The sequence below is a fragment of the Podarcis tiliguerta genome, assembly GCF_965153285.1.
Source record: "Podarcis tiliguerta genome assembly, chromosome: 7".
NCBI classification, from domain to species: domain Eukaryota; kingdom Metazoa; phylum Chordata; class Lepidosauria; order Squamata; family Lacertidae; genus Podarcis; species Podarcis tiliguerta.
Window position 1 is genome coordinate 22,562,090 of NC_139540.1, and position 15,285 is coordinate 22,577,374.

General features: G+C 42.1%; 1 protein-coding gene and 1 long non-coding RNA gene across 3 annotated transcripts in view; one reads left to right on the top strand and one right to left on the bottom strand.

Moving 5' to 3' along the window:
• GRHL2 (grainyhead like transcription factor 2) overlaps positions 1–903 on the bottom strand; it is a 74,218-nt gene extending 73,315 nt beyond the window's left edge. Inside the window, exon 1 of one of the 2 annotated variants that reach the window (XM_083450827.1) lies at positions 505–903. In XM_083450827.1, the coding sequence (XP_083306953.1) occupies positions 505–524 (20 nt within the window). In that variant the 5' untranslated portion in view covers positions 525–903. The remainder of the gene's footprint in view (positions 1–504) is intronic. The other variant, XM_083450828.1, reaches the window with a different exon arrangement.
• Positions 871–14,790, top strand: LOC310682305. Its single transcript, XR_014513855.1, has 3 exons — positions 871–1,004; positions 9,207–9,287; positions 12,788–14,790. It is a non-coding gene; the product is annotated as an uncharacterized lncRNA (long non-coding RNA).
• Positions 14,791–15,285: the final 495 nt, after the last annotated feature.

Consider the following 15,285-nt stretch of genomic DNA (forward strand, 5'->3'; position numbering starts at 1 on the left):
TCAATGAGCTCCATCTTCTACTTCTTTCTGTCCCACAACACAGGTACAGAAGTGCCAAGAGAAGGGGAAGAGAAGATGGCCGTGTTTCTGATCCGGTATATAAAAGCTCTTTTGTTGCATTCACACACAAAAGCCAAGAATCGCTTTTCATCTCTAGGCCCTGAAGGAAAGGGAAGAAATTGCAAAAAGAAGCAGCAAAGTTCTCCCAAAAGTTTCTGAAGGGACATTGGGAGTTCAGAACGAACAACAATCAATAAATAAAAAAGATTGGAAAAGGAATGGGGAAAGCAAGGTGAAATCCAGCAGTTCTCCTGTGGGTGCAATTCAACCTCTTTTATGCCTTGTATAAAAGAGGAAATGTAATCCCAGTAGGTCCACCACCGAGATTGCTTTTTTTCCTCTCCTTCCCCTTTCTTTTTAAGGGGGGTTAAAAAAAGAAAACACAACCAACCAGTTGATCCGTTCAGGAGCAGCAAAAGTAGCAAGCTGGCTGTGATCACTTACTTGTCCGTCTCTTGTGACATGTTTGATCCAATGAACTCTCTCCCCTTTTCCAGATGCCTCAGTCTCTCTGGTGAAACTGGACTTTCAAGTCTGTGCAGGTAAAGGTGTGTGTGTGCGCGCGTGAGCGAGCGAGCGAGCGAGAGCAAGCGAGCGCCCGGGACGGCAGAACCAGAGCTACTGGTAATTCTGCTTTTCTTCCCCCCCTCTTACTTCTCCCTCAGCCAGCCGCGGAGGTAGGAGTGGGACAGGTAAAGCCCCCTTCTGCCCGCCCCTCGCATGTGAAAAGGAGACTGGCTAGGCTCGCCTGCCCGCCCTCCCTCCTTCTGCCGTTTAGGGCACCGCGCCGGGAAGCAACAAAAACCCAAAGGCGCCTACAGGTAAACTTTCCCAAGAGGACTTGGATTCTTTCACTGAAGGATACAAGGCAAGAGGGACGAGCTGCGAGCTGATTGGGCCGAGCGGGGCCTCAGGTGAGCAGCCATTGGAAGAGGCGCGCTCAGGTAAGGCCCTTCGCTTAGAACGCCGAGCGAAGCCGCCTCGTTGGGAAAGCGGCGCCGGAATGGTTGAGGGAGAGCGCTAGCTGCAGGCCCAGAGGCGGGCTGCGTGCGGGAGCCATGCCGGGGCATGCGAGGCCTGGCCGGCTGGAGAAGGCTCTCGGGGCCGCGCTGGGTGCTTGACGACGCTCTAGGGGAGGCCGTGGTGGCGGTGGGAGGGAATAAAGGGGCGCAAGGGCGCCTTTGAGATACCTATGCGAAGAAAGCCCTCATGAGCGTGAGGGAAGAGCGAGGCTTAGAGGCCCTCGCGAACTCTGCCTTGGCTTGGGCCCGTTTTCTCGGGGCCCTGCGGCCGCCTCCGCCACCCTCGCCCAGCCAAGGGAAAGGAGGAAAATTGCCGACCAACGTGGAGTCTACCGAGAAGACCACAGCTGACCACCATCTCGCTTATGGACCTATGCAAGAGGGGTTGTGGGACAGAAAAAGCCGGGCCTAAAGCGCCTTTCTTCCACAAGTCGTTACCTCCTTGTAATTTGGGACTTACAAGGATTTGCAGGCCTGCCCAGGGCCATAAAAGGCCCCAATGAATACTTCTGCTCAGCTCTAAATCTCACTTTGTATGGAGTGGCATGCTTTGGGCTGCTAAAGCCAGGGAAGCGAAAAGGAAGCCAATCTCATTTCCCCCTATTCTTGAGTTTCTCCCAGGCTAAGAGAGAATTGAATTTATTGCATCTCTCTCTCTCTCTTCCTCTCGCAGTTTCAGTAACGTTTTAGTTGGTACTAAGCTCTGAGGTTATGGATATGTGGCTGAAATATTATTTGAAACGTCTATATCCTGCCTTACTGCCGGACAACAGGCTTCCAGTGTGGCAGACAATAAGTGAAAATCAATGCACAACACGACTTTAAAGGTAGTGTTGAAGGAAAATGCCCACTCCCCAAGGCTTTGGATTCTGTCGTGCTTAGTACTCTGCACCTGTCTGCCTTCAAGAGTATTCCCTAAGTGCGCATCTCTTATTTGTAAATGTTTTCATGACCTGCCAATGAAATAGAGTTCCCCCACATTTTTTTTTCTCTCCAAGAGAGGCAATTTTGTTCTGGCTATATATCAGCCTTCTCTTCAGGCAGAGGCTTGGCAGTCAGCAATTCAGCCTGCAATTCTGTGCCTGCTTATTTGGGATTAAGCCAATTTGAATGCAGTGAGACTTGCCTTTCAGGAAAACATGGATAGGTTTAGGGTGCATTTATTGTAAATAGTCACTAACTAGCTCACTGATCTGTGGTGCATAAAGATAGGCAACCAAGATAGGGAAGGCATTGTAAACTTAATGAGAAAGAAGGGTTTTTCCAGACTGTTTGCTGATGTGCCACAAATGACACAAACAGGTATTCTTTATTAGGTGGGCTTGTAAAAATGTGGACTGTTAACTTTTATGGTCCGGCTTGCAAAGCAGAAGTAATTATGAAATTTACCACCCCAAAATGTGCTAGTGGTCACTGGTTGGGGTTTTTTTCTTAAAAAAAAAAAGGATTAGACAACATAGTGGGAATAGCCTTGTAATTTGGGGGTTAAATAGAAACGAATGGAACTTCAGTTTATAGAGACAGTTTACTTCTGAGTACCAAACACTGGGGCCAAACAAATGGGGCCAAAGGATTGCATGCTAATCCTACTCAAAGTAGACCAATTGAAATTGGTAAACCTAACTCATGCCCATTAACTTCAATGCGTCTACTGTGACCAGGACTAGCATTGGCTCCCATTCATCATACTAATTTGGGTGGCTTTTTGGCCTGATCTAGCAAATGTTAATGTGTTTTTAAATAAAATTAGACTTTAATTCCAAACATGTTTTATTTGGAAGTGAGATCTGTTGAATTCAGTAAAACATGTTTCCAGATAATGTGAGTTTAGGATCACAGCCTAACACCCTAATCTTAAACACATGTGGATGAAAGTCCCATTGAAATTTAGGTTCCATCTGCTGCTTGACTTTAAATACTTGTTGATTCATGCTTCAAGCTGTAAATCAAGAAAAGCTGTACAGTGCAACTTTCCTTTCCAGAAGTCTACCACATCCCTGTAACTTTTTTTTTACCTGCTGCTCACTAAAGTAAACATTTTCTCACCGGAGTGAGTGCTGCAAGAGATCAAACTAGTAGAGTAAGTCTGCAGTCCTGTGCATGCTTCAGGTGGGAGTAAGCAGCAATAAAGAGAGCAGGACTTGCTTAGGAACAGGTTGCACAAATTTTATTTACTCTTCCGGTTCACAATCATTTCTCATACTTTCACTTTGGCTAGTTTCTTCGACGAACATCTGTAGCTCTGCTGTCACATTGCTTTGCTGAAAGGAAACAAGTTAAAAGGCAACTGTCTTTACACATCAGCCTACTTTATGTGTGCATATTTTGCTCCATTTAGTAATGATATTGTTTGGACTTGCCAGTTGAGGACAGAGAATCAGGTATTCAAATAAGGTTTAACTAAGGTTACAGATTATACTTATAATTATAAGCACCTAAAATTATGTGTTATGAAAACTGCTAAAACAAATCTATGGGATAACAGGTGCTAATGGCTTGTGCTTGTATCAAAGCAATTCTGTTAACAAGTTCAATGCAAAAGAGCAGATGTTTGATGTTGCATTGTCTTAGTGCTGGGGGAGGCTTATCATGTGTTTGCATGTATGATAGCTTTTGTGCCAGATTTCAGTTAGGAGCACCAGACACAAAGCCAGCTGCTAATTTTGCAACAGGTAGCATTTACTGTTAATCCTTCCTACATCTTAAAACTTAGCAACCGTCTTTCTTTATTATTAGGGACTTCTGTGACTCATTATGTCCAAGAAGGGCTCTTTCTTTCTTTCTTTGATGCATTGCAGGGAGTTGGACTAGATGACCCTCTGAGTCCCTTCCAATCCTATGATTCTATGTAAGCGTGACTTAGTTTCTCCAGTCATATGAGCCTTGGTAACTCCTGCTTTCAGGCGTTGTGGCACTCATAAATAAACCTGGGGGATGGGAGAATGATGTAGCTGCTTCTGACTTGGGGAAGGGCAAAATGTCACATTTTAGGATTTGATCAAAGCATATTTACATAATTGGTTTAGATATTACTGACTTTCTGTCTCATCCTAAAATGTTTACAAAGAAATAAAACCCCATTGAGCATTTCCTAGTAAATGGATTTATGACTACAGTGTTGCTCTGTTGACTTTTGTTGTCCCCATATGCCTAATCAAATACAGTCAAGTATCAAGGGAACGTAGCCAATATTTTTTTTAGTTCAGGAAAAACCACTCTATTACAGTGGAAACACTACCATTATTGTTGGTTTCTTCTGCTTTTATATTGGATGAGATTGGCTTTCTGAGTGTAAGAGGTAGACCATATAAATATTAGGATTAAATAATGCCCTTTATGACAAATTGCTACCTGCATTTGTTTAATGAAAGCAGCTGTATATAGAATGTGAAGACTAAAATGTGGAAATGCATTTTGGTCATAGATATGAGCAGAGGTATCAGGAAGGCTAAAAAAATCATGCTAAAAATATGCTGAAAGGGAGGAAAGCATAGAAAGCATCAGGCCTCCTCTAGTAAGACTGTCCCTCCCATCTCCCTCCCCCAGAACCAACAGACACCATGGTGGATGCTCTTTAAATGCACTCTCGACACAATCTGAATTTTTCAAGCTTCTTCTTTTTTAACTCAGTAAATCCTTTAAATGCTTTGTCAATAAACAATGACGCTATTGAAGGATTTGCTTCCTTATTCCAGTAAAGAAAGCAAACACCTCAGAATAAACATGCTTATGCTTACACTTTCCACAATACTTTTGCCTCTACATTCTATTATACTTTTTAATTTCCCAGTATTTCTTGCTTGGTTCATGTTCATGCTTTGTTTCTCCAACACATAAAATTAGTTTGATACATTTCTAACCTACGGATATTCTACACATATGTTTTTAGTCTACTTAATTAAACAGGTAGGCAAAGCGGTCCTAACCCCCAGTCTACACCGCTGGAGGCTACTAGTATGCGGCAGAGGTTTCTTCTGCTGTAGACACCCCCACTGCAACCACCAACAGCACAGCCTGTTGACAGGCCACCAGCCAGTAGAAGGCCCCCAAATAGGCCAGGGCAGCCAGTTAGTTGCTGGATCCTACCAGAGAACTGCCTAATCTAGATAGTCTTAGTACTCCCATCCATCACATTTAGTTAAGTAGGGGAGCAATCCCAGCACCATGCATTTGAATCCCTTACAGTCACACTGACTAGGACAGAAGGTATGTGGGCGAGGTTCTTAATGCTTCAAGTCTCATAATGCAGTTGATGTGCATATAAATCTGTGCACCACAATGATTTCAGTAACCTTTCAATCTGGAATGAGCTGCTGCAAGTTGTACAAATTTGGCAAAACTTGTTTGCCACTGCAACAGCCCATGTGTGAGACAGCGAGCACTCGCAAGACATAATTTGCCTGCTGTCAAGTATGTCATACCCATTAGAATTATTTTCTCTAGCCAGATAACAGACAAAGAAGCATACTGGTCCAGCTTTGAGCTTACAACATTGCCAGGTGTTTCATGAATTGTTCGGTTCTTTATTTGTGTCTGTGTGGGTAATATTTGCAGTGGCTGAGAACGTTTGTGGTGACTCAAGCTTGCATCTTCTCTTTTATTATTTACTTCATTTCTATCTCACTCTTTTGCCATAGAGCTTAAAGGTTACACATGGGCTTCTTAACTCACCTGCCCCCAAGCATCATCTTCACAGTAATCCTTTGGAGAAGGTTAGGCTAACCAACTGTGTAGCTTTGGGATGCAGTTGGGGGAGTTCTTTGTTTGAAAGCACTTGCATGTCAAAAAGTCTCCATTAACACAGACAGTTAAGAAGGTTTCTAGCCTAAATTTGCATCCTGCTATATTAGCTTCTGCGTACAAACCTATTTTTCTATTTAAATAATGGGGGCTTATTTAATTTATTCATAAGACTTCAGCAAAGCTTCCAGGGCAGCTTACGAAAAGAAGATAAAATTCCTATAGTTCCATCTTAGCTCGAAAGTGATAGTGGGAAAGATTCCTGAGTAGCTGATGTAAACTACACAGATTCTTATTTGCCTTTTCAAGGGGGGAATGATTTCCGATGGGAAATACTCTGAAACTTTTAGGCAAAATTAAAGGGGGTGTGCTCAAACCACATGAAACATGATGAGAAAAACTGCTTGATTCTTTTTTAAGACAACACTTAAAAGGGCTTGGTCATAATTTTCTTGGAAATTGCTTTCCAGCTATAGTTAACAATAGCCTGACACTAAGTTTAGAAGTCAAAGTGCCTCTGGCCTCAGTTGAACATTGTTTCAGCCATCTGGAAAGATAAGCTGCCTGGATGGCATACAAATGGGAAATGAAGCTATGCTGGGAGAGATGACGTAGATAAGACCCCACCGTAGGAACATGGGGTCCTTGGTAAAGATTGTGATAGATGCACCATGTGACTGTTGTTGGTTGGGCAGAGGTGAACTGCTTATATTAGACTGTTAGCAAATTACACCATCATCTAGCATTAGGATGTTCTGCACTGCAGTCTGTTGAGAGTGTTTGTCCACTGTCCTGTGCTTGTCCTGTGTCTGGAAAGCATGGAATCAAGAGGTTTTCATTTTTGTCCCATGCTTTATAGGCACAGGTCCAAGAAGTTTTCTGTTTCTCCCACTGCTTTCTCCTGGAAATCCCACAAACATCAATTCGTAGAAAACCCAGTTGATGTTTACTCCAATTCAGTGGTAACGAGCGGCTTTTCCCAGGGGAAAGGGGCAGGACAAGTGGAAACGTGAACGGACTCATTCGCTGTAAAGGCCGTGTGTGTGGAAAACGTGTGCATATTTGTTTCTACTTTCAACTGTGCTTGGATCAATCTCTTCTTGGAATTTCCATGCATGAACAAGATGTGTTCCTTCACTATTTACATAACATTGCCTTCTGGCTGTCATCCAGAGACAGTCAATTTCTCCTCTGTTTTTATATTACTTCTGTTGAAGATAAATTCTGAAGTCTGTCTCTCAGGTAAGTGTACTTCATATTGAGGTGTCAGCTTAGTAGTTTTAAAGACATAGCTCCCTGTTTTATATGCTATGTAAATGCAGTTTAGGAGCATATTATTCCTACTGCCTTCAAGCGACCACTAGAGTATGGCAATTGAAGTCATTGGCATACTCTGGAATTGCTAAGGAGTGTGCAATGTTTACTGTTAGTCTCCTCTGAAAATCAGTAAGATGAAATTGTATTTGAAGGATTGGTGTTTTTATTATGTTTTTAGATATGTTGTAAGCCACCCAGAGTGGCTGGGGTATAATAAAATTATTATTGTTATTGTTATTACAGTGGTACCTTGGTTCTCAAACTTAATCCATTCCGGAAGTCTGTTCCAAAACCAAAGCGTTCCAAAACCAAGACGTACTTTCCCATAGAAAGTAACGCAAAACAGATTAATCTGTTCCAGACTTTTAAAAACAACCCCTAAAACAGCAATTTAACATGATCTTTACTATCTAACGAGACCATTGATCCATAAAATGAAAGCAATAATCAAAGTAGTGTACTATAAAATAAATAAGACAGTACTGTAGATGATAAAAATAAAAAAAAAAATTTTTTTCTTACCTTCACTGATGATAGTCATTATTTGGATGGGGGGCTTTTACCCATTTCCGCTGTCACACAACCAACCAACCAATCAGTAGCTGAACAAGTGTTGTGATGCTAATTGGGAAGTCACAAAATGATGCCTTGCTGATGTGTGGGAATTTCATTCTGTGGGATTAGTCACTAATTAGTGGCTGACAGTTGACTGCACCTCTCCCAGTCCCCACCTAAACCAAGCTTAGCACACTCAGAGAGGCCCCATGTGATCCAATATTACCGTTGCTAAGAGCAATTAAGCAAATGCATTTTGGCAACAGAAAACTATAGTGTGATTGTGTGAATATTAAAAGTGGGTTGCAGTGCCCAAGTCGCAGAACAATGAGCTATATAATTAGATATGGTGCTAAATGTTTACACAGACATTTTGCAACTTCAAAACCATGGGGAATGTTCTGCAGTAGCAAAGAAGCCTGTTTGTCTGCAAATCCAAACAATTCTTCCTTCTCCCCCTGTTTTGTAGCTTTAGAATGAAGTAGAATATATAATACACATTAGAAGAATCTAAATCTAAAACTGGATTTTATCCAGAATAAGAAAAGAACATACGATCATAATTTTCAGCACCTGCTTAAAACATTTTTTTTAGGCAAGCCTATCCAGACACACAGATATTTATATGCTTTCATCTCTTTTGCTTTTCATTACTTTTAAATGTTTTATTGACAATTTTAATATTATTGTGAGCCACTTTGAGGTTTTTGTAAAATCAGGCAGCATATAAAATGTGTTAAATGTGAGTAGAACCCCTGTCTACAGTAGAATTACTGGTATTCCCTCATGCTTGAGTGATTGACCTCTAGTGTACATGGAAACTGGTGTGTGGCCTCATTTAAATGGGTCATTGGGTCTGCAGAAATGATCTGCAAGCTCAGGATTCCCTATCCCTCTCATTTTAATCAGATCGGCAGTCCCTTGTGCACGCTAGTATTTGAGGGGACGTGCCCTGGGGACATGCCTTTTTGATGTGCAAAAAGTGTGCAGATATGGGATGGTCATTTTTAAATATGGCACCAGCCATGTAGGCCTGGGTGGGGAACCTCTGGCCCTCCAGATATTGTTGGACACCATCTCTCACCAACCCCGGCCAATGTGGCTAATGGTCAGGGATGATGGGAATTGTTGTCCAAGAACATCCAGAGATCTGCAGGTTCCCCACCCCTGATACTGACACTCCACGCCAGATCTTCTTTTCTGCATGCCCAGTAGTGCTTGTAAAACCAAGGTTTATTATGGGATTCACCTGGAGAAACGGGGAATTGGAAGAAATCCAGGTAACTTAATTCTACATTTGTCTGCTCAGCAGAAGCTGAGCATCTACATTTCCATACCCACATATTAAACCCTATCAGAATGACCTCTTAGGGTGGCCAGTGAAGCATCACAAAAAGAGAAAATGAGAACAGAGTAGGACACAGATTTGCATAAATATTTTGATTTTTATATATAGGTGCCAATTTAGAGAAGATTACTATAACTTACATAGGAATACAATATTTCTCACAGGAGTGAAGAAGATTGTGACTGGGTGATCTCTTTGCCAGCTCAGTCTGCTGCTCAGGTGATAACTTCATGGGCAACATCAAGGTACCTGCTTCGTGGGTTTTGTTGTTGTTCTCTTTAAACCAGACTTGAACCAGACAGTCCTTCAAACAAAGAACTGTCCTTTTTAAAAGTAGGCTACATGGCCCCTTTAGATTCTATTTCAACAATACTAATTTAACCGAACTCTTGATTATCCAAGGATGGTGGTATCTGGCTATTTGCACTGCCTCAAGATCCGTTGGATAAACACAGTTAAACAAACACATGACTAATTTAGTCTTCTCATGATGTACCAGCATAAGCATTCGTGGATCAAGGAAGGATGGTACAGCCATGTCTTAACACTATACAAAATCCAAAAACTTGCTTTGTTTTTCCCAACTCCGCATGAAACAATTCATGTGTCAGCCTCTCTGGGTATGGCTATTGCTATGTCAGCAAAGATGAAATAAAATGTTATAGAGTGCTCTTTGTTTGAATGAAGCAAAGCAATCACCTGGATCCTCAGTAAAATGAGGGTGAAAAAAATATAGATGTTGTGTAATACCTGAGTAGGCATAATTGTGCCAACATTAGGTGCTTTCCATCACGTCTGATGTTTTACAGTCTTGTCTGCTTTTCACAGTCTTAATTTAGTTCTCCTGCAGCTTGTAAAAAGCACTCTGCTAATCTCATATTGGGATAAAACGGGACCCAACTAAAGCATTATAGGGGTCCCTTAAGCCCAAGCAGCTCCTGCACATCTAGGGCGCCATTTAAATAACTCATGCGGATTGAACCTGGCCATGGCATCTCTGATGGAATTGGCATCCATTCCTTCAGATCTGGTGCTGATTACATGGGGAAATGTCATGTAGTTGAAGTCCTGCCCACATCACAGAGTCATTGAGTATTCTCCCAGCCATGCAGGTGGCATTGTAAGCTACTTAGAGGCCCATGGCGCAAATTTGCATAAAATTTGCATGCGCTAATTTATAGCTATAGATACAGATTTACACTTTGGAGTGAATTAAGATGGTGGGTGACTGGTCTCACAAGCACTGTGCTTTGCAGTATGTCCAGCCCCACAATAAGCTGTGTGTGTGTAGTTGTTTTTTTAAGAAAGGAGGGAAGGGGCCATGCCCTTGGTATGCCCCTGCTTGCAGATAAGTGGCTTTCAAATAGCTAGGAGACAAGCTAAAGCAGGGTTTCCCACATTTGTGTCTCGCAGCTGTTTTTGGACTACAATTCCCATCATCCCTGCTAGCTAGGGATGATGGGAGTTGTAGTCCAAAAACAGCTGGAGTGTGGGAAACCCTGATCTGAAGAGTTCTGCACCCATAATTTAAGAAATAAACCCAGTGAGGCAGATTTGGGGAAGGACAATAACCCAGTGGTAGAGCATGTGTTTTGCATGTAGGTCACAAGTTCAGTCCCTGGCCTTTCCAAGTGGAGCTAAGAAGGACTCCTGTTTGAAACCCTGGAAAACCACTGCTAGTCCTTGCAACTAATACTAGCTAGAGTGGCAATTAGGTCTCATTCTGTCCAGTATTTCATTCGTTGCTTAACAAATACCACTAGCTTGCACTTAGACCTCATATACGTGCTGCTTTATTTGACGCTAAAGGAATTGGTTGCCCTTATTTTTTGATGCACCTGCATTCAGAAGTGTATGCAGACCTTCATACAAACGGGCCCACTTTACTTCCCCTTAACGTTGCATTCCTGTTTTTAAAATGGAAGAGAAAACCAATAGCACACCTATTGCGTAAGTCTCCGTTTGGAAACCCACTTCTCCTGAGCAAGTCGATCCTGTTGTTCTGTTGCTTTCCGTCGGACAAGCCTGAACTGGAAGAAAGGAAAGAACAAGAAGTGCCTGTTCCACCTTTCCTAAATGCTGCTTTGTAGCAGAACTTGTTCAGCCTCAGGAAACCTGTCAGATTTGCACCGCAGTGTCAGTGAATCAGACGGAGGAATCAGATGCTGGTCTTTCTAGCCGCAGCCATACAGACAATGAGCTTTGGTTTCAGAGAGGACTGTTATTATCATGCTTAGCAACTGGCTGCTCCTTTTTGGCATGCTGTGGTCATGCCACGCTTCGCTGTAGGAATGATTGTGGGCAATTCCATTTTTGCCACAGGTGGAAACCAAGCCTTCTCTTGCTACCACTCAAGAGTGCAGTTGTCTTTAAAAAAAAAAAAAACACCCAAGAAACTAGCCCTGGTTAAATTCATTTGTGGCCCTGCAGTGAGGTCAAAGGTTGGGAGGTTTAGGATTTCATGGGAACATGCCCTTGTTTGGACTTGGCCCAAGAGCTTAGTTTACCTGTTTGACAGGTAGCAATTAGAGAGTAATAGCTTGCCAAGCTGGAATGTCACTGCTGAGGCCCTTTGCTGAGGATCTGGTTTACCTGTTCAGCAGGTGTGGGCTGTAGGGCTCAGATAAGTATGTGCACACACAGCATTCCAGAGAATCAATTTTCTCTTAAAAGACACAGCCATGACTGCAGGGCACAAAAGGGCTGGGCTTACTCCCACTGGAAGATGGTTGGTTATTTGCACGGCAAAGAAGCAAAATAAATAGTGGCACAGAATATAAGCAAAGGCAAAAGACTGACGGCAGCACAAGGCTCTTTTCTCTCTTCCTCCTTTTTCTCCTTGTCTGGCAAGAAAAACAAATGTTTGTATAGTGAATGGAACAAATGGAAATCTCGGGGCACTTTTCATGTCCTACGCAGAGGATTTACATGGTACTTTCTTCTCCCCATCCTTCACGGATCTGTGAACATCTTCCCTGAGTGGAGTTTTGCAGCGGTGGTGTGATCTTGTCCTTCTGAGGACAAGGTCACAAAACTGAGCAGTTGAAATGGCGAGAGTTAAATTTCAGAATGTTTCTAATGCAAGTTTATGAGCAAGAGTTAAGGTTGTTGCTGTTTTTAAAGTATCCCCTTTCTACTATTTTGATAACATTTTTATCCCATTTTCTCTCCAAGGGAACAAACATGTTTTTGCTCTTTTCATTTTATCCACACAAAATCCCTGTGTGGAAGGTTGGAGTGAGAGTGACCAGCCCTTGGTCATTATGGCTGAGTGGAGTCTCTGTGGTCCTAGTCCAGCCCCCTAGCCGCTACACCACACTGCCTCATCATCACTGCTGATGAAGTAAGACATCTTGTCTTGCAACGGATCTATCACCATTTTGTGTGCCACAAAAATTCCAAGTTGAATGTCAAAAGGAAAATCTGAAGATGTGTGAAGTTTGAATACTGAAACTCTTCCAGATGTGGAATTCTGTGGCAGCTATTGTTGAAATCAGGTTCATCTAGAAATTCAAATCATGCACAAAAGCTAAATTTGGGGTTCTTTAATATGCACATGGTAGCTGCAGCAGGGAGAATGTATTTGCTCCTGTCTCAGAAAAAGTAACATGGCGAAGGCATTATGTTGGTCACACATCTCAATGCTATGAAGAGCAAAATATAAACATTAGAAGGGCATATTATTTGCAAGGGAAGATGCCTTTCCAATTGTTTTCTGCTACCGAAAATTCACATGTTCTTTCAGTGAGGATAGAATGACAGAAGTTCAGAACAAGCCCAGATGGTGGCTGGAATATCCCATTTTCAATTTCAAAGACTGGAGAAGCTGCACAGTCAGTGTAAGCCAATGGTGAGATACTAATGGCCCTTCAAACACTGGTGGACTTCAAGGCCCATCAGTCACAGCCAACATAGCTAATGGTTAGAGATGGTGAGAGTCTCACAGGTTATGGAAAGGCCACAGGTTCCCCATTTCTGGTGTAAACAAACTGAGCAAATTAGGCTTTCATTTTTTCCGTGCAGATTCTCCGACTGGAATCCTAAGCAGGCATTTTTCTGGAACTGATTGGATTCAGTGGCATATAACATACTAGAGAATCCACATTCTGTTAGCAAGATGGTTGACCCAACCATAATGTCAGGCAAGAGACAGTATGTTGGGTCAGCACAGTTTGACGCCTGCTCCCTGTGGGAGCCGACAGTCCACCCTAGAATCTCCAAGAGACATTGCAGGTGTTGTAGAGTATCAGTTTGTGTAGGGATGCACTTGCCTTACACTGCTGCTTTCTGTACCGCAACACCCTAGCTGGAGTGAAAGAGCCAAAGTCCATACTACCTGGGAGCTTTTGCTTCAACTGAAATGTCACAGCGAGGTGCTGCCAGGTTGTTTTGGAGTAGAGAGGAGTTATGAGACATCCCCACCACATGGCTTTCCTGATCAAAATTGTCGCCGCTGCAAGCTGATGTTTGCAATTTGGGAGAACACTTTGGGGCAAACAGCAGCTTGCAGTTGGGTGCAAATTTGCAAGGGAAATGCTCAGAGGGGAAATGTTAAAAATCCTTCTGCGCCAGCTGTTCCTCCAAACAAATGCAACTGCATTTTCAATTTTCAACGTTGGCAGAACTATTATGGATCTGCCCTGTAATAAGAGTCATGCTGAAAAGTAAACATGAGTTCAATGGGCATTATTCCTAATCCCAAGTATGTAGGGAGTGTAGCCTAGCTCTTAGAGCCTGGGTTGAACTGTATAACACAGTAACACAGGGAGGGAGGGAGGAATCCTGTTACGTTTTATAAATTGACATTTTAGAAGTGAAATGAACCACCAGTGCATTTAATATTGCCTCTCCAAAGCCACTTGAGACTTGGCTTCGCCTTTTAATTGCCTTAGAAGAAACCACAAGAGCAACTGTTTGCTTTATTTCACTACAGCAACTGGAGAAGAGACAATGTTCAATTGCTCGGGTGTTTTTCTTCTTCCAAAAATGCTTTAGAAAAAGAATGCTTTTAAGGCTTGCTTCATACGATCCTTTTTGTACTTAGTTACTTCAAAGTAGTCAAAGCTATTGCCTGGCTCAGTTATGAAAAGCACATAAATGTCTAATTTGGAACATATCCCTTCCAAAGAAAGAGCACAATCCTTCGCCAGCAACAAATTACATAAGTGTGAAACCGCAAACTTCATGGTCTTTATAGATCAGTTGTTCACATATTGTAATTTATTGACCAACCCAGACTGAAGGCTCAAGTTGGCTATGAAAACCAGCCCTAAGGTCTTCAGAGGAGGTCCTTCTCATAGTTTCACCATTGGAAGATACATCTTCTATGTGGAGATACAAGAAAAGGTCTTCTCAGTGATGGCCCCATGGTTGTGGAGCCTCCTCCACTCAGAACTATGTTGGGTACCTACTTTTCTTTCATTTTAGCACCAAGTGAAAGCCCGTTTGTTTGCCCAGGAATTTGTAGGATATCAATAAAAGTCAGTTCATGCCTGGAAGCTGTAGACTGCTTTGTGACTTAAATGTTGTCTTTATGGTTTTCATTGTGCTTGTTTTATCTGTTCTGGTTACTACTACCACTACTACTGCTACTACTGTACCACTACTACTGCTACTACTACTACTAATAATAATAATAATAAATTTTATTATTTGTTCTCTACCAATCTGGCTGGGTTGCTGCAGCCATTCTGGACAGCTTCCAATAATATATAAAAACACATCAAACATTAAAAATATTAAAATTCAGTGGACTCTTTAACTGAGTTTTTTTTTATTGACTTGTGTTTTAATTACAATTGTGCTCCAACCTGAGATCAGGTTAATAACACACATACATTCCGTCATAATAGATTAATCAGATTAATTGAAATTTCGCCCCCCTGTCCATACTCAAACCCCAGCGGCTAAATCAAAAAGCAGATTCTTATCTTTATTAGATAGACTCTTATAAAATATCATTATGAACTGGCGCTGTCACCCAATTAAAGAAATCTTAGTCAATTAAATCAAATGTTTTAATTGATGGTGGAATCACAGCTTCTAACTCCTTCTGGACTCACACTGGCCAGGATGGGAGATACGGTCAGATTGTTACCTTTTTCTTCATTTTTACTCACCAGTTTTTTATTTCCTTTTTTCTTGGTTCCAGTGTAAGGGGAAATAATTTGGACTACACCAGAGCTAATCTAGTTTTATGCCTGTTCTGGGGACACACCTGGGCAATTAGGGGGCTTTAAATCA